Consider the following 18366-nt stretch of genomic DNA (forward strand, 5'->3'; position numbering starts at 1 on the left):
CCTGGAAGTAGCTTTCCAACGCTGTTGAGAATGCGTCATTTAGATCTCTGTAGATCCAGAAATGCTCGTTTGAATGCACGGAGGTCAGAATCTGACAACATCTGCTACGCTTTCCTTGCATCTGAATCGAACTTTGCCAAAACTCTCCAATTTCAGCCAGAATTTACTTGAAATCATAATAAATCACAACAAATCAAAGTAAAATAAAAAAATATGAATTTTTCACTGAAACCTATTAAAACATAATAAAACTCAACAAAACATAACTAAAATACTAGGAAAATAATGCCAAAAAGTTTATAAAATATCCGCTAATCACCACCGTTGCCAAGGTCTTCCAGTTCCAGAGCCACCATTGCTGCGTCGTCCTCAGATCTACTCTTTCAATTGAAATTGCTTCCGACTTGTAGCTGTGGACTCGAGGATTCAGAACTTGAGGAACCAGGAGGTCAAAAGTGGTAGAGATCATCATTACAATTGTTCGTCGTTTTTGTGATAGAGTGCTAGCCATCGTCATCCACTTTTTCTCGGTGATTGGCTTGATTATCATAGCTTCTCTGCATAGTAAGATTTATTGATCAATGTGATTCATTTGACTTGATGTGAAATTCTGCATAAATTTGATAATATCCACTAGTTAGGTTTAACTGAACTTGATTTCATTAAAATTTTGAACTTTGAATTTTGAAATTAGGAATTGTTGCAACGAATTGGTATTATCATTTTCGTGTAACACTGGGTTCTACTATTTAATCATTATTTCCCGAATGTATTGGCAATATAGCAATTTGACAAAGCTTATTTCTGTGTTACATATCACCGTGGTGTTTTTTTGAATTTTGTTATCTAATTTTATTCTTTACACTTTACATTATGTTTTGCTTTTCAGTACATTGATGAGTTAGATATGAAAATAAAGAAGTATCTCAGAGGAGAAGCTGCTTCTTTTGAGGTATATAATATTATTATAGTTTCTAGAATCAATACGTTGGCAGCCAATTATATTATCTCTTAATCTTAATTTATAGGATTTTAAAGATAGGAATCTCAAGCAGCTACCTGTCAGAGAAGAATTATATGACAATGCTACGAAAGTTACTGCCAAGGTGGAAAAAGTAAGCTGTTTTTCATGTGTCTTTTATGTTCAACAATTAAACTAAATTTATCCTTTTGTTTAATGATCTCTATATGACATGCTATAGGAAGAATTCAATTTTAGTTGTGCATTATATTCTTATTTGAAATTGACTAAATTCAAGATTAAGTATTAGATTTAACTAAATCTAAATTTGATGTGTGAAGAACTTTGAGAATTAAAAGAAATCTTGTGCTTGGTCTGGGATTACCGAGATCAATCAGATGATCCATATTCAAGGTTTTATATATAGGTTCTTGTTTGATGTAGTATATTTTTTATCTGGCTTGTTGAATTTTACGTTATCAAGCTAGTAATTAACTTGGACAAAACAGTTGGACAAATAATAATGGCATAAAAAATATTTCTCTTACGTGTGAAAATTAGAAAAGTAGTTACCAATAGTGTCCCATAATCCAAAGTCAACTGTACTGCCATCAACCACAACATTTACACTAAAGTTGTCAAAAATTGTAGGCACATAGTGCTAATTTTTTGCTTAAGTTTAAGCTTGGTTTTTTTCTCCTATTTGAAAGGCATGCTAGCAAGTTTTAGTGATAATTTCTTGCTTGTTTCTATTTGTAAATATTCCAATATTATACTCTATTTTTTGTTTTTCTTTTAAGTATTTATGCATTCTTGGATTGGCGTGACACTCCTCAAATCTTGAGTGCAGATCACAACATTTAACATTTCATTAGTTGTCCATGGAACCATTGCGAAAAAATGATGATTTTTAGAAGGTAATTTTTTCTTCTGCAAATGGAGAGGCACTAATACTCTTTTTGCAGCATGACTTTCCTTAACTCCTGTGAAATTGATTCTTGTACAGGAAGAATCTAACCCATATGTTGTTCGCATTAGCATGGGCATCTTCAGAGTCTTGGTTAGTTCTTTAGGGATAACAACCATTACAACAATTAGAAGGATTGTATCAAATCACAAGGCATTCCAGGTCTGATTGCGCATCATCATCATCACATTTTTTTTCTTTTCAATTCTTGTTCGAATGTTAGCATATTTATAAAATAGTCAATGATAAGTATATTGAATTAGCTTTTTATAAAAAAGAAAGAAAAAAGGAAAATGTGAATTAGTTAATGACTAGATCACCTATATAGGGTTCGTTGAAAGGCTAGATGTTTTGACCTGTAAATCGGGTGTCTTTGTGTTCGAACCATAAGAATACAAAAATTAGCCTTTGAGATCACTTATGGGACAAGCTCTCTTGGAGCATAACACAAAGGAAGAAAGGGAAGCAAGGTATTGGCAGCTTCTTTTTTTTTTACCGGTTTTATGTCAATTGTTTTGTTAGTTAGGCAAGAATTTGTTTATTCTTCTGACATAATTTTTCCTTTCACAATCCTCAAACTTTGTCTTTGGAACTTGGATTGGGATTGACTATTTTGACTACAATTTACCTTGGTAAGTAGCTTAGTACACAAGCCAAGATTTTACTTTGGTAACTGTTATTCAATAATGAAAAGGCAAATAATCTTCCATATTATCACATGGGCATATGATGAAGAAGAATCTACTGCTAGAGCATATGATTTAGCTGCACTTAAGTACTGGGGAACATCAACTTTCACCAATTTTCCGGTATGGTAATAGATATTCCCTATTAAGCGATAGTCTATTTTAGCTTAAGCTTAAATGCAAATTATTTATGACCTAATATCCTCATGCTTCTTCCTACAGATATAAGATTATGAGAAAGAGATTGAGATCATGCAAACTATGACAGAAGAAGAGTACTTGGCTACTTTAAGGAGGTAAGATAGATAGAATTCACAAGATTGGTTTAAGAGAATTACCAAGATCACTTCACTCATATTTTCACTTTCTTTTTAACTTGCAGAAAGAGCAGTGGCTTTTCAAGAGGTGTATCAAAGTATAGGGGTGTTGCAAGGTGATACTCCAAAAGAAAATATGAACATCATGAGTTCTGGATTGCAGTAGATGAATATGAATCACTAATACTTGTTTAGTATATTACAGGCACCACCACAATGGTAGATGGGAAGCACGGATCGGAAGAGTTTTTTGGAAACAAAAATCTCTACCTAGGCACTTACAGTAAGTTAAATTGCTAGACCCCATAAGAGCTCTACAAAACTAGATTGAGATTCTGCGTGCACACACACACAAGCAATAGTTAACCCAACTTAACTTGGATTAGTTGAAGCTTAATGGATTTTAGATACTGATAATTGTGTTAAAACAAAATTGCATATCTATTGACTTTCATTCACAACTTCTCTAGACATGTTGACCAGAATCTGAATTTCCACTGTCCTGCAACAGGCACCCAAGAAGATGCTGCTCGTGCTTATGACATAGCAGCCATCGAGTATTAGTAAAGATATATTCATTGAACAAGATATATTGGAATTATAGTTCATTTCCATTTCTATAGCAAAAATAAAAGTCTTAAGATATATTTCTTTTTCATAATATTACTTTTAGTATAATTATAGGCTTGTAGCATTTTTTATTGTTTAGATTTGTAATATGATTTATTATTTTTCAAGAGAAATGTATGTATCAATATTTGAGTTTAATGAAATATCTCATTTTGTAGTAATTAATTTGAGTATATTATAATTAAAAAAAGTCTTAAGATTTTAGCGGCAATAGTAATGGCAACTAAAAGTGAATAACATTACAATTTTAGAATAATTTTTAGTGGCCATATAAATTGCCGGTAAAATAGATTTTGGCGGCAATAATAATGGCTACTAAAAATGAATAACATTGGAATCTTAGAATTACTTTTGGTGGACATATAAATTGCCAAGAAAATAGCCATTAAAAGTTATATACTTTTTGCGACTATTAAAAATGTCTTTACTGGCAAATATTATAATTGCCGCTAAAACCTTTTAGTGACAAAGTATAAGACGGATAATGTCTAATTGCCAGTAAATATATTAGCGGTTATTTTTATTGCCTCTAAAAGCAAAATAAATGGTCGCTAAAAGTGATTTTTTTTTTTAATGAACAAGTAGAACCAACTCAAGTGCAAAATAAACTAATTCAGGAACAGGAAAAAAAAAGAAACAAGGGGAAGAGGAAGTAAATTGAAAAGATAATAAAAAAGAAAAGGAAGGAGAAGGCATTAAAGAAGACCTGAAAAAGCTTAGGGAATGGTCGTCGTCCTCGTAAAGAGTCAAAACTCAAAAGATACACCACACAGTTTGAAAAGTGAAAGCACTTTAGTGTCTTGTTTTTGTTGTCGCTGCTGTAACTCGTTATCGCCGCTGCTTCTCACTGTCGCTGCTACTCCTTGCATGCTCCACGGTCATCGTTGCTGTTTCTATGTTTGTTTCTGTTTTTATTTCTTCTATTTTTGTTTCTGATGAAGAAAAAGAAAAAATACTGTAATGAAAAAAAGAAAAAAAAATAATTTAGTTCAAAATATGATTTTAAAACTACATTAAATCATAAAGACGATTTTATATGTAAAAAAATATTAAAAACAAAAAAAAATTTAGTCTATAATTTAAAAATTAAAATCATACTTAACTCTAGATAATATCACCTAGCTAAATTCAAGAGCATAACATTTTCCATCAATGACATTGTAAAAGGTAAAGGTGGTGATGTGAGTCAGTTCCTCTTCCAGTCTTCCACCTAACTTATACTTTCTTTTTATTATAAAATAAAACTTGTCACGAACTTGTAGTTACCCACTAATTTCAACCATTGTAACTGTCACCGACACTATTAAGGGGGATAAATAGACAATCACGTACTCGGCCCTAGATATTCATAGTTCAAAGTACAGTACCATATGTGTCTGTCTGTCACCTACAAAATTCACACTACTCCTCAGTCACTTAGAATGTTTATATCATTCTTGATTATCCTGAAAATGTAACGTTAAGCTGCAGTTTCTAACCGTAAATTATAGTTTAATTAATCAAACAACTGATGATAATTATTATAGCAATTCCAGTAACCTACTCCATTCGTGATCAGATTAAATTATTCTTGTTACCATTATTTTAGTCTTCTAGAAGCTTCAACGTGAACGCAGTTAGTTGTCCAGTGATATATTAATTGCATGTGTCATGCTCCAACTCATCACACATGAAAAGGCAACTTTTTTAAAAGAAATAAAATAAAATAACCTATAAGAGATGATGCCGAGTTATATAATCCAACAATATATGAGAGAATATCTTCATCAATCATATATATATATATATAATCAACTTCACATGAAATTAATAATTGAGAATCGTTAGATAAAAATTTAGTTAAATTAGTCAAATTATTTAAAGTCTCTCAACTATCAACGTTACATAAAGTTAACTGCACATGAATTATTAACATACATATATATATATATATATATATATATATATATATATATATATATAAGAGTCACTTAGATAAAGACGTTTAAAACATCTTTTTTTAAATATATTTTTTAATAATTAAAATTCAATACATATAATTGATTAAATCGTGTTATTTTTATCAAAATTAGATCAGACAAATTGATTTAGCCAAAAAATTAATAAACTAAATCTTGAATTGGTCTAAATTAATATTTTTTTAATAGAAAATGATTACAATACCCTTATCATGGAAAATAATAAAATACTCTTATTATATATATATATATATGAATTATGAAAATCTTAAATTCTAACTCTTTTCTTCCTTAGTGCCGTCATGGGGTTAAGATTTAGGGTTATATATATATATATATATATATATATATATATATATATATATATATATATATATATATAATGTGAGTATTTTAGTCATTTTTTATAATAGAGTATTGCAGTTATTTTTTATAAAAATAAAATATTAATTTAGATCGATTTAAAATTTGGTTTATCGATTTTTTGGCTAAATCAGTTCGTCTGATCTAATTAATTATGACAAAAATAATACGGTTTAATCGATTACATATATAAAATTTTAATTGTAAAAAAATATCTTTAAAAAAAATATTTTAGACATTTTTATCTGAGTGACTTCCTACATATATATCTGCATATGAATGTCAAATATCGAAGTAGTTATTTACTAAACTAGATAATTCTAATTAATCTTCACTAAGCTTTTTTTTTTTTTGGCGGGTGAAATCTGATGTCAAAGGTAATAATACGCAAAAGAGAAAGTATAAAAGAATAGCACATATACTTAATAACGCAAACAATGAATTAAAAAATGTCAAATTAATTTTAAAATTTAAATTATTAATTAATTAAATATTATTAGATTTTAAAATTTAAAATTTAAAATTAACACTCCTAAATACATTTACACTACATCGATTTCTACTATTTCATCATAACAATATTTTTGACTTCCACCTCACAGTCTTCATAGTATCCCGTCGGTTCACATTCACATTTCACCGTCGCCGCCAAAAGCAGCTTTGACGCAAAGTGCTTGCTATCCGAGAGTGCCGCTGTCCTGTGATACATGTGCAGCTTCAACCATTGTCGTTTCACGATCCTGTGCTCTTGCCTACGCTGCTTTTCACGACCCCAGGGCTGCTGCCACCTCCACAGTGCCCTGCCAGTCCTCCTCCACAATTCACCATCACCGCCGCGAAAACTTTGATGCGAGGTGCTTGTCCGTCCGAGAATGCCGCTGTCCCGCGATACCTGTGCAATCGTAGCCACTACTATTTTGCGATCCCGTGCTCCCGCCGCCGTTGCTGTTCACGACTCTTATCAATTAAGTCGGATGTTCATTTTACTAAGTATGCAGATGATTCTTTTAATTCTAAAGTGGATGTTTATTTGGGTATGCCATTACTTGATTTGCTTGATTCTACAAGCACAAGCTCCGTAAAATGTTCATTTTACTATGTATGCATATGGTTCTTTTCACTAAGATATAGATGTTTATTTGGGTCATACTATTTGGGTAAACGAAGCAAAACAGCATGCGATGAAAATGGCAAAGACACGATGCAGCGGCATGGAAGCAAGGGCAGAGGTGCAGGGAGCGCGATGCAAGGAAGAAGAAGGTGCAGCGGCGGCGTCGATTACAGAGAACACATGGATGGTGTGATGCATGGGAGAAGAAGGTGCAGCAGTGGTGCGGCGCGTTACTTCTTCAGACGATGGTGGCGCTGGTGAGGTGCGTTGGTGACGGGGCGACAGGAAATGGGGAGTAAAGCGGCTGCAATAAAAAGAGAGAAAGGTGGAAGGTAAGAGACTAAGGTTGTAATGGATAAATGGGGTGGAATATTTTTTGTTTTAGTGGGCCTGGAGTGCAACTCATTGTTCACGTTGTTCGCACCCCGAATAAAGTTAAAAAAAAAAAACAATCCACCCAAATTATCCAACCAAAGAACCCCATTCAATAATTCAAAAATTTTAACCATCCATGATACCTTAATTTACCAAAGCACTAGCTTTTTCCTTAAACCCTCTGCTATCGCCACTTCACCAACCAGCCCCTTTCGCCGGCATCACTCTCTCCCTCACTGGATATCATCATCCTGAGTTCTTCACACCGTCGCTTGGTCACTAACTAGCCCCATCGTCGCCGTCGGGATCCTCCTCACTGAGTCACCGCCACGTCAAGGAGAATTTGAGATAACATCAAATCTAATCAAATAACCATCCACTTAAGAATAAAAATAATCATCCACATGCCTATTGAATTGAACATCCAGCATATTTTAATTGTATCTAACTAAACCCAATCCAATCAAATAACCATTCGCATACCTACTAAAATGACTATCCGACATATTATTGAACTAATATGTATCACCTTCAGAAGTTTAGATATACATACAGAGGTAATAAGTAATAACCTTTGGTTAAGAACCAGTTGCACCGATAACTAAAATGGTCTTTTCCTTGAAATACTCCTCAACACTATTACTTGTGAACTCTGCCATATCTAATTGAAATAACAAATAGTTGTAGTAATTAACGGTATATGAAAATGCGTACTAAATCTTATGTAGTTGTTTGGCTCTATCAATAACTGCTACAAAATACTATTTACGGCTGCGTCTGCATGAGCTGCAGAGGGACAGCGACACACGATCAAGATGCAGCGGTATCAGTGTGAGGGTGCAGCAGTGTCAGCACGAGCCGTGGGGGGACAGCGGTGTGGGGTGAGGTTGCACGGCGTGCATGGACATCGGTATTTCGACTGCATTGCATTAGGCGTGAGACTGCGGCGTCGGAACGGCTGTCTCCAGCGCCAATGGCGAGTTTTGGGCATGAACCGGAGATTGATGACGGTGAGTTTTAAGCGTGGAGGGAAGGACCATCGGGATGAAGGATGATGTGAGTGGAGGAGGGGCAGGAGGAGGGTTGAGATGAAATGGAAACGTGATGTCACAGTATATTAAAAAGAGGTTATGTTGCCTAATCCTAATAATTTAAATTCAAAAATTAATTATTCTAAGAAATTGAGAATCTGATTTTAATAATTAATTTAACTTTTTTTTAAGCTATTATTCACATTGTTCAACATTTACATTGTTTACCTCTATTTTTTTAATTGCTATCATCAATAATTCAATATACAACATTAATAAATATTTTCTCTCACACAACCACAAAAATTAACAAGTGCAATACTAGATTAATGCACAAATTCTCTGTATAACCATAAAAAAAAATGTATAAACAAAAAAATCACCTCCCTAATGCAATAGTCACCACCACCTATATATGTTTAAATAGTATATTAATTACATCAATAATATTTCATTATTCCCTTGGTTGTTATTTCCACTTCTTGATCATTTCAAGAAAAATTTCATTCCATGTATCTATAGGCCCTGGCAAACACCAATGAACACAATCATTTTGAACATGTTCTGGAACCCCTTTAGAAAATGGAAAAGGATACATATAAGGACCAGGATGACCATCAGGTCTTAAGAGTGCTAATTTTGTTACATCCAATGCCTCAAATCTAATAAACCCTAATAATCCACTTTCATTATTGGCTTTTTCCTTGGCAATTGCCACTTCTTCCATCTCAATCCTCCTAATCTCAGCATCCATTCCTTCAAGCTTTTTCTCTTCTTCCTTATAAGGCCTAGTCATTGAACATGTACCTGCCTTATCCCAATCACCTTCAAAATGAGCAGGTGAAAATGTCTTCACAATTACATCAACACCATTATTATTGGAATTTCCATTTCTACCCCCTGCTAGTTTCCTCTCAATTATGCTATTAAGGGTAGTCCTTAATGCCTTCCTTAATGGATCATAAAAATCAATTTGAGTGTGATTAAATTCAGCAACATTCAAGCTTCCCAAAATTTTCCCACCCTCATAGTAAATTGAAGGAAGCAAAAACCAATGGCCAAATGAAATTACAATCATATCCCAATTACCGATATCCCTAGCCCACCTCTCATTAACATGATCCAAATACATAGTATTATAATATTGCCCATTATTTGATCTCTCTACACCTTGAACAAGAAATGGGGACCAATACAATGAGAAACTTGAATTATGAGAAGGGAAGTGCCACCTACGGAATTTATTGTCCTCACCATTTCTATACACAAGATTTGGTGTTGAAATTGTGGACAACATGCATAGTAGTGACTCTAATTGATTCCTAGCAAGAGAGTCACCAAGAAAAGCAATGTGCTTGTTCCTAACAAGTTGGAGAAAAATGTTGGGGTCAAACCTTGGAAGATTGCATTGACTTGGCTTCCATCTCCAATATAGGTACCCTGAGTCAGGTCTTCCATTTGGGGTGCATTTCTCAGTCCCTTTGACCGTTCCACATGTGGTTGCATTGTACATAGGGCCTGTGTTGTCACTCACCCATTCTCCATTGGAGTAGTCACATTGGTTCTCTTCATCGTCATAATAAGCCTTTTCCTTTTCTGCCACACCGAGAAAAATTAATAATAAATTACAATGCATTTATGTGAAGCATTCTAGTAATAAACCAACAAACTTAATAAAGCCCCATGTCACACGTTGTTATATTATGTGTGAGTTGTGAAAATAAAAATTTTGGAAAACGGGTTTTTTTTTCAAATTACCAAATACAAAAAAAAATAAGTGAAAGAGAGCTTATTGTGGAATTTAAGACCAACAAATAAGTAATAATCAATCACTTTCTCTGCTTCAAAATAATTGTGAATCTAGATAATAAAGTGGTGCATTGAAAATGTATTTGAATAATTCAGACACGTTGAGTTTCCAATGCACTATTTTGCTTAAACTCACAGTTATGTTTTGAAACAGATGTAGTATATATTTTTAAGCAAGATAGAAGAAAGTACACCATGCATAAACATTGCACGATGCATATACCTGTAGAAGAAGAATTTGTTGTTAATGACGACGACGAAGAAGGAAAAGAAGGAGGAATAGGGGAAGAAGAAGAAGAAGAAAGAGAAGAGTGGTAGGTGATGGTGATGGAGTTTGAATGAGGAAGATGATGAGTTTGTGGAGGAGAGGGAGGAGGAAAGGAAAGAGGGTAAAAGTGTAAGCAAAGCAAAGCAGTGGGAAGAAGAGCAATAGGAAGCAAAGCATAGAGTGTTAATGGAAGAATTCTCTTAATGAGACATAATGATTGATCCTTGAATGGGTTTGTAGCATTTCCCATCTTCTCTGCTTTTGTGTTTGTTTATGTTAATGTGGAAGTTGAAGAGGTAGATAGAGATGTTTGCTAAGCACAATATTGGATCTTCCACAATCTCTGAAAGTTTTCACAAGTTGTGTTTTTGTGGAGATTCGGTCATGGAACACTGAAATACAATGATTGTATTCATTCCGGATTTGTTGCAGAGCGAGAAAAGGCACAAATGATAAGGTCTTCTTATCAATTATGCGCAGTAACTAGAGCAATTTACTCCTCTTCCTTTTGTTTGACTTGTCATACCTTAATAATTAAAGTCGAAACTCAGATGCAGTCGATTTCACGTAGCGGTTAGATAATTTAACTGATTTGACTAAATTTTCATCTAATAACTTACAATTATAAGTAAATAAATACAAAAAGTAAAAAAAAAAAGATAAGTTTTGTTATTGTGCAATTTATCGCTTATATATAGTTAGTTACTGCTCTGTACTCTCCTCTTTAATCTTGTTCCCTACCCTCCGTTTCTGGTTCATCCGTTCTGTTTTGCTCTTTTTAGTAGGAGCAGATTTTTGTTTTCATATTAGAATTAGTATTTCTGCTATTATCTTGTACATTAAAAATGGATATTAAATATCAAGAATAGACACCACGAAAAGCGGGGGACAAGCATTTAATCATTTATAGTGGTAAAATATAAATAAAAATATAAAAAATGATAATTTCACTCTAGATGTGATTTTTTTATGTTGTATATTCAGGGAGCTAGAGTTTTTTAATGGAGGGGGTCAACATGTAATATATAACTTGACAAGAGAAAAGAAATAAAATTAAGAAGGTTAAATTGTAAAATAATCAATTTTTTATATAAAAATGATCAAGTTAGGGGGGACCATTGCCCCCGTTTCTTAATACCAAAATCCATCCCTTTGTATATTATATGAAATATGAATATGAATTTATAAAAAATATCAGTATCAAAATAAAAATGACAATATTCATTTCTAAATATAAAACCACAGTTTTGTAGGTTTTTTTTTCCCCTTTAAAATCGCATTAATACTTTTCCCCTTTAGTTTGGTTATAACTTTATTTCTTTGCACTTATACTTCATCAACTCCCAAACTCCCAATCATTCCAATAATAAATTAAAAAAAAAAGGTCGTTCTCTAATTTATAGTGTTGGTCACTACTTTACAATTATTTTCTGGTTCTTTTAGGAAAATGGCTTCTTATACAGGCAAAGTCGAAAGACCAAAATACCCCGTTAATAATCTTTCTGTTTAGCATGTTCTAGTTGCAAGCTGAACACAGGTGCTACATTTGCAAGGACATAATTGTCTTAATACTTTACACTTTACAGTAGCCATAGCCCATAAGGGCCATGGGGTTCCCCATTCATCGGTACCATTTTCATTTTTCAACGACAAATTCAAAAATCAAAAGTGAGTTTTGGCATTCAAAGGTCTTTTTTTTTTCCTTTTAATTTGCTTTTTGAATTGCGATTTTTTCCGTACGAAATAAGTTTTTATTGATATATTCTTTAATAATAATAAAAAAATTGATATCTTCTTATTCATAATACATTTTATAACCTCGATATAATGAATTATGTAATAATGACTTTATATGAATTTTTTATTTAATTAGTTTAGTAATTATAGTATTAAAATATATTTTAATGATACAGGTGAGAAGTGTCGGTGACTTCCAAATGGTAGAATTTAAAGAATAAAGGGAGAAAGAGAGATGAAAAGTGTTGCATTAAAAATAAATGAATAAATTGAATGAATAATATTTACACATGAGTTTAGTTAGTATTTATAGTTCTAGTTTTTTGTTTATTGAACTCAAAAAATTATAACTAATACACATTTACTTGCACAATTAATCATAACTCCTAACTAATTATAATAGTAACTAATTCTAACAATTTTATAACAGTGATCACAATTAACTCAACTTCGTTATATGCTTTTTCTTTTGTTCCCTCTCAAACGAAGGATTACATTGTCCTTAATCACGAGTTTGGAGCAAAATTCAGTGACCTTTTTAGAAGAAATTACTTTAATCATAGCATCTGCCACTTGTGTATCTCCTGAAATATGATGAACTTGAATGTCTTTATTTGACACATGATTTCTGACAACTCCCAAATCTACCTCAAAGTATTTGGAACGAAAATGACATACTAAGTTTGCTGATAGCTGAACCGCTCCCAAATTGTTACAGTACACCTTAGGATGTGCAGCAATATGAATTTCAACTAGTAATTTTCTTACCTAAAGCAATTCAGCAGCTCCAATGCCTCTCTACTTAGGGGTGTTCATGGATCGGATCCGATTCGCGTATCTCCGGTATTTATTCGAATCCAATATGAAAATTGTGGATATGGATCCGATCCGCACACTAATAAGATCGGTTTGCGAATTTTATGTAGGTATCGCATATCCGTAGATCTGCAAAAATAAATAAATAACTAAGTAAATATTTTTTTATATTTTATTTCAACTAATAATTGTCATATATGTTGTATTATTATAATTTTATTATTTAAGAAAAGTATGTTTAATATTAGTGTTAAGTACGATTTTGGTCCCTAAAGTATAGGCCGAAAATTTTTTTCATCCCCAATCTTTTTTTGCATACAAAATCGTCCCTAAAGTTTAGTTTAATTTTAAAACCATCATTCGGACCAAAATACCCTTCCCATTCTTCATCAAAATACCCAGTTTCTATTCTTCTTTTTTTCTTTTGCATCACCGCAACATCTCTTCTTCTTTTTCTTCTTCTTCATCACAGCACCAGCAACAACAACAATAAAATCAGAAGCACAACCAATGTAATAAAGATAAAAAATAGAATCAGAAATACAAAGCTCAGAAAATTGATTTTTTTTCTCAGATATACAAAGCTCAGAGAAATGTTGTACTGTGCATTGCAGCTTGTTTTCTCTACTGGTAAAGCACTAGAAGATAAAAAAAATCAGAACGCAAGAATCAGAAGAACAAAACACAAAGAGATCAAAGATCAAATTAGAAGCAGAAGAAATTAGAAGCAGAAGAAATAATGAACAATAAAATCAGAATCAGAACCAGAAAATCAACTCAGAAGCAGAAGAAATTAGAAACAGAAGCAGAACGAATCAAAAATAGAATCGGAACCCTAGAGAGGACCAGTGGTAAGGACTAGCGGCGAGGATACAAAGCAGCAGCAAGGAACAGAAGCGGCGGCAAGGAATAGAAGCATCGGCGGCAGTGGTGAAGCACGACATCGACGAGGTACCCCTCTTCCTCTCCCTGACCGCGCGTTTTCTCTCTCTCTCTCTCTCTCTTCACGAGCTCTTCGACGGCGGCAAGGTGTGGCGGCAAGGCTCGCGTCTCCTCTCTCCTTCACAAGACAAGGAGCAACGGCAAGTGGCAACGAGCAGCGGCGACAAGCGAGAGGAGGATGAGCAGAACGACGACGTGGCGGATTTCCTTCTCCCCTCACGTGATTCCCTTCTCCCCACCTTTCCTTCCCCCTTCTTCTTCCCTCCCCCTCCTCGCGTGATTCCCTTTTTTAGGTAGGGATAATTTGGTAATAAAACTTAAAATTTTGGTAAATATGATGATTTTAAAACTAAGTTAAACCTTAGAGACAATTTTATATGCAAAAAAAGATTGGAGACGAAAAAAATTTTCGGCTTATACCTTAGAGACCAAAAAATTTTGCGCATATTCACGGTGTTCATCCGAATTCAATCCAAAAATTGTGGATATGGATCCAATCCGCACACTAATAGGATCGGATTGCGAATTTTATGTAGGTATCCGCATATCTACGGATCCGCAAAAATAAATAAATAAATAATTAAATATTCTTTTTATGTTTTATTTCAACTAATAATTATTATATATATTGTATTACCATAATTTTATTATTAAAAAAAGTATGTTTAATATTATTTTAAGAGCAAACATGTTTAAAAGAGTAGAAAAAAGAATTTTATTGATATTTTTTTAATAAAAATAAGCTTTTCAAAATATTTTTGTGTTTTGCGGATATATCCGATCTGCAAATATGTGGATTGGATCAAGATTTTGGCCATATCCGATCCGCGTTCACCCCCTATCTGTACTCAGCCTCGGTGCTGGACTTCAAAACATATTGTTGCTTTTTGGAACTCTAGGAAATTAGGTTCTGGCGCATATAGACACAATACCCTGCTGTAGACTTCTTATCCTCTATGTCTGAAGCCCAACCAGAATTAGAATAACCTGTGACAGCTAAAACTGAGCACTTTTGCATGTGCAGTCTAACTATTCTTGTTCCTTGTAAGTATATTAGGATTCTCTTCACTTCCTTCCACTGAGGAGCCCATGGAGCTTGCATGAATTGACTCATCTTGTTCATCGAAAATGCTAACTTTGACCTTGTAACAGTAAGATATTAAAGACTACCTACAACAGACCGATACAAACTTAGATTATTGAACACCTCGCCATCTGTGGAAGTCAGTGTCAGATTTGATGTCATTGGAGTTGGAACAGCTTTGTAGTCTTGCATTGATGCCTTTAGAAGAATATCCTTGATATACTTGGTCTGTGATAGCACCATTCCTCCATCACATGTCTTTGTTACTCCTATACCAAGAAAATAGTGAAGGGAGCCCATGTCTTTAAGTACAAAAGTCTTGTTTAGCTGCTGAATAATACTACTAATTGTGTTTGATGAGGAACATGTGATGACAATGTCATCCACATACACAAGCATAAAAGTGATTGAATCTTTTGTTTTTCTCACAAAAAGACTAACATCAGACCTTGTTGGGGTGAAGCTTAAGCCTTTTAATGTTGTTGAGAGCTTAGTAAACCAGGTGTGTGTGACTTGTTTAAGACCATATAGAGAGCGGGTTAACTTGCAAACCACTTGTGAGCCACCAATTCAAAACCTCTTGGTTGAGTCATGTGAATTTCATCATGAAGATCTCTGTGTAAAAAAGCATTATTAACATCCATTTGTCTTATGTCCCAGCCTCTAGAGAGAGCCAGAGTTAGAATAATCCTTACACTTGCTGGTTTGATGACTGGACTGAAAGTCTCTTTAAAATCAATGTCTGGCCTTTAATTGAACCCTTGAGCTATCAACCTTGCCTTGTACTTGCTCACTGTGCCATGAGAATTTCATTTTACTCTAAACACCCATTTGCTTCCGACTGAAGATCTATCTTTTGGTAATTATATTAGCACCCATATTTGATTTCGCATAAATGCTGCATATTCGTCATTCATTGATTGCCTCCAATGAGGAATGGTGAGAGCTTAATTGTTAAATCTGTTGACTCACATCGGATTGTTGATTCACCTCAGCTTGAAAGACTCTAGGTTTACTAATGCACTCTTGGATCTTGTTACCATAGCATGTTTGTTTGCTGTTTACGAGGGAGGTTGTGACTGAGTATCGAAAGTTTGATGTTGATCTGCGGTTGACACGGCCTGTTCTTGAGTATCATGAGATTTGGAACTAAAAACTCTTGCCAATTCTGGTGTATGAGGCATGTGAGGCAGCTGGTTTGTGGTTTTTGGCACTAAAAGAGTAGGTTGATTATCCAAACTTGGTTAGGCTGAGCTATCCAAAGAATTCACTGGTGTAAGTACATTAGGTGGTGCAGTTGCTAACTTTTGCACTGAAATATGAGGTATTGACAAGGAAGGAACACTAGCTGATGGAGTTGAGCAAAGAACAAAACCAAAACTACTTTCTTTGTAGGGAAACACATCTTCTTGAAAATGCACATTTCTAGTAACGATGATCTTACCTCTGCTTGTGAGACACCTAAAATCTTTATACCCTAGAGTTGGTCCAAGATATACACATTGTTCTGACCGGAACTGAAACTTATGCTTGTTGTATGGCCTTGTATGAGGGTAACACAAACAACCAAACACTCTTAGCATATCAAGAGGTGGAGATTGTTGCATTAGCTTCTCATAGGGTGATTGATAATTCAATACTAGAGTAGATAACAGATTAATAAGTTGGGCTGCTGTGGTAAATACTTTCTCCCAGAATTTCATAGGCAAATGAGCTTTAGCTAATAGAGTTAACCCCATAGTTGTAATATGCTTGTATTTCTGTTCTGTGGCACCATGTTGTTAGTGCATATGCGGACAAGAAAAGCAAGGGACAATTTCTTCTATTCTCAAAAAATTAGCTAAACACTACAAGGAAACCTAATTTCAGCGGCTATATTAGGGGAGCGGTCAATTAGAACCGCCGTCGCTGCTACCCCAATTTCACATACCCGCGGTTGATAGCAACCTGCCTCTGAAAAACAAATCCGGCGGCGGCCATCGTTTTCACTCCACGGCAGTTCATGGAGTTCGCGCCATTCTATGCTTAAACCGCCTAATTTCTCTTTCGTTCGCACTTCTCGCTAGCTCCACTACCCACTATTCGCCATTACCTCAGTTCTTCATTTTTCCAAAACCTAGCTTGGCGCCCAGAACCCTAATTCCAGTGAATAAACCCTCTTCGTGCATAACGAAAATCTGCAAGGAATCATGGCTTAGCAAAAGTATATGGATTTATTCCTGTCTCTGGTAAGCTAATTGTGTTTTCCTTTGTTCTTTTTCGATTCAATTTTATACTTCTTCTAGTTAATAATCACTGATAACCCATTGTTGTTTCTCCTTCTTGTTCATCACTGTGAGAACGCACGAATTTCTCTCCTGGAAGTGCAAATTTCTGCAATTTAAGGTTACTCTGTCTCTTTCTCTACTATTAGGAATTTAGGGGTTTATTTGATATAAACTGTAAAGAGGAATTCATACTTATTACTTAATAATGTCTTGATTAAAAGACAATCTATCTTGAAACTAATAATAGGAAATTGTCTGATGAAGTAGTGCGCTTGAAGAAGTTCTTTATGTGATTTAATTTGTATGCAATCTGTGTAATTTCATTATTGGATTCATCATTGGGATCGGAGTTGCATATTTGATCATATGATCTGTTTAAATTAGTTCTCAATTGAGGTTTAAATTATGAAGTAAAATGAGCAACTAAGAGAAGAAAGGAGGGTGTGTTTGTTTATTTGTGAGCTAAGTAAAAATTCTACAGAGAACAATAATCATGACAAATAAAAAAACAAACAAAATCTGAGATACAAAACACAAGAAGAAATAGACCCAAAACTGATTGCAGGTAGAATCTTACTACAATGGAATAATAAAACTCCAAAGAAACCACCACGCATGCATATCAGAGAGGTATTTGATTTGTTTGATTAATTGATTAATTGGGTTTTGTAGGTCTTAAGCTGAAATAGTTATCCTCTCTAGTTTATATTCTTAGCAAAGGAAGCCAAATTGAGTCAAAACCAACTTTGGCACAGGTAATAATTATTAGTATTTTAAGATTTGTCTAATTTTGTTGATGATTATTGATAATTAAAGTTAAAAAATGGATTATTTAGTTTACTATGAATGCTAGCCCTGTTTTCTGATGTATTCATACTTATATAGTCAAATAGCTACTGCCAAGTGCCAATACTAAAAGTATAGATTATATTATTCCTATTCCACCACTGAACACATGCAAGTACCCAATAAAATGCTATTTACTAATTCTCCTATCAATCAAGTAAATAGCTACTACCCCTTTGTGTTTGTCTCGTCTATATT

General features: G+C 33.9%; 1 protein-coding gene and 2 long non-coding RNA genes across 5 annotated transcripts; 1 reads left to right on the top strand and 2 right to left on the bottom strand.

Moving 5' to 3' along the window:
* The first annotated feature begins 262 nt into the window (after nucleotides 1–262).
* On the top strand, nucleotides 263–3722 carry LOC112750060 (uncharacterized). Of its 3 annotated transcripts, none has more exons than XR_011872969.1 (11): nucleotides 263–564; nucleotides 890–952; nucleotides 1029–1115; nucleotides 1762–1878; nucleotides 1968–2090; nucleotides 2257–2560; nucleotides 2664–2737; nucleotides 2837–2910; nucleotides 2997–3047; nucleotides 3137–3214; nucleotides 3443–3722. It is a non-coding gene; the product is annotated as an uncharacterized lncRNA (long non-coding RNA). The 3 variants fall into 3 exon arrangements; XR_011872967.1 differs by having other exon boundaries at nucleotides 1812–1878; nucleotides 2257–2398; nucleotides 2569–2737; XR_011872968.1 differs by having other exon boundaries at nucleotides 1812–1878; nucleotides 2257–2398; nucleotides 2667–2737.
* On the bottom strand, nucleotides 3055–4750 carry LOC140179637 (uncharacterized). Its single transcript, XR_011873327.1, has 2 exons — nucleotides 4268–4750; nucleotides 3055–3466 (listed from the first exon to the last, which is right to left on the bottom strand). It is a non-coding gene; the product is annotated as an uncharacterized lncRNA (long non-coding RNA).
* Nucleotides 4751–8706: 3956 nt separating this feature from the next.
* On the bottom strand, nucleotides 8707–10921 carry LOC112750062 (xyloglucan O-acetyltransferase 2). Its single transcript, XM_025798578.3, has 2 exons — nucleotides 10432–10921; nucleotides 8707–9995 (listed from the first exon to the last, which is right to left on the bottom strand). Exons 1-2 carry the CDS (start codon nucleotides 10724–10726, stop codon nucleotides 8869–8871), a joined length of 1422 nt encoding a protein of 473 aa, XP_025654363.1. The 5' UTR covers nucleotides 10727–10921; the 3' UTR covers nucleotides 8707–8868.
* Between the last annotated feature and the right edge of the window lie 7445 nt (nucleotides 10922–18366).

This window comes from Arachis hypogaea, chromosome 15 (genome assembly GCF_003086295.3).
Source record: "Arachis hypogaea cultivar Tifrunner chromosome 15, arahy.Tifrunner.gnm2.J5K5, whole genome shotgun sequence".
Taxonomy (NCBI): Eukaryota; Viridiplantae; Streptophyta; class Magnoliopsida; order Fabales; family Fabaceae; genus Arachis; species Arachis hypogaea.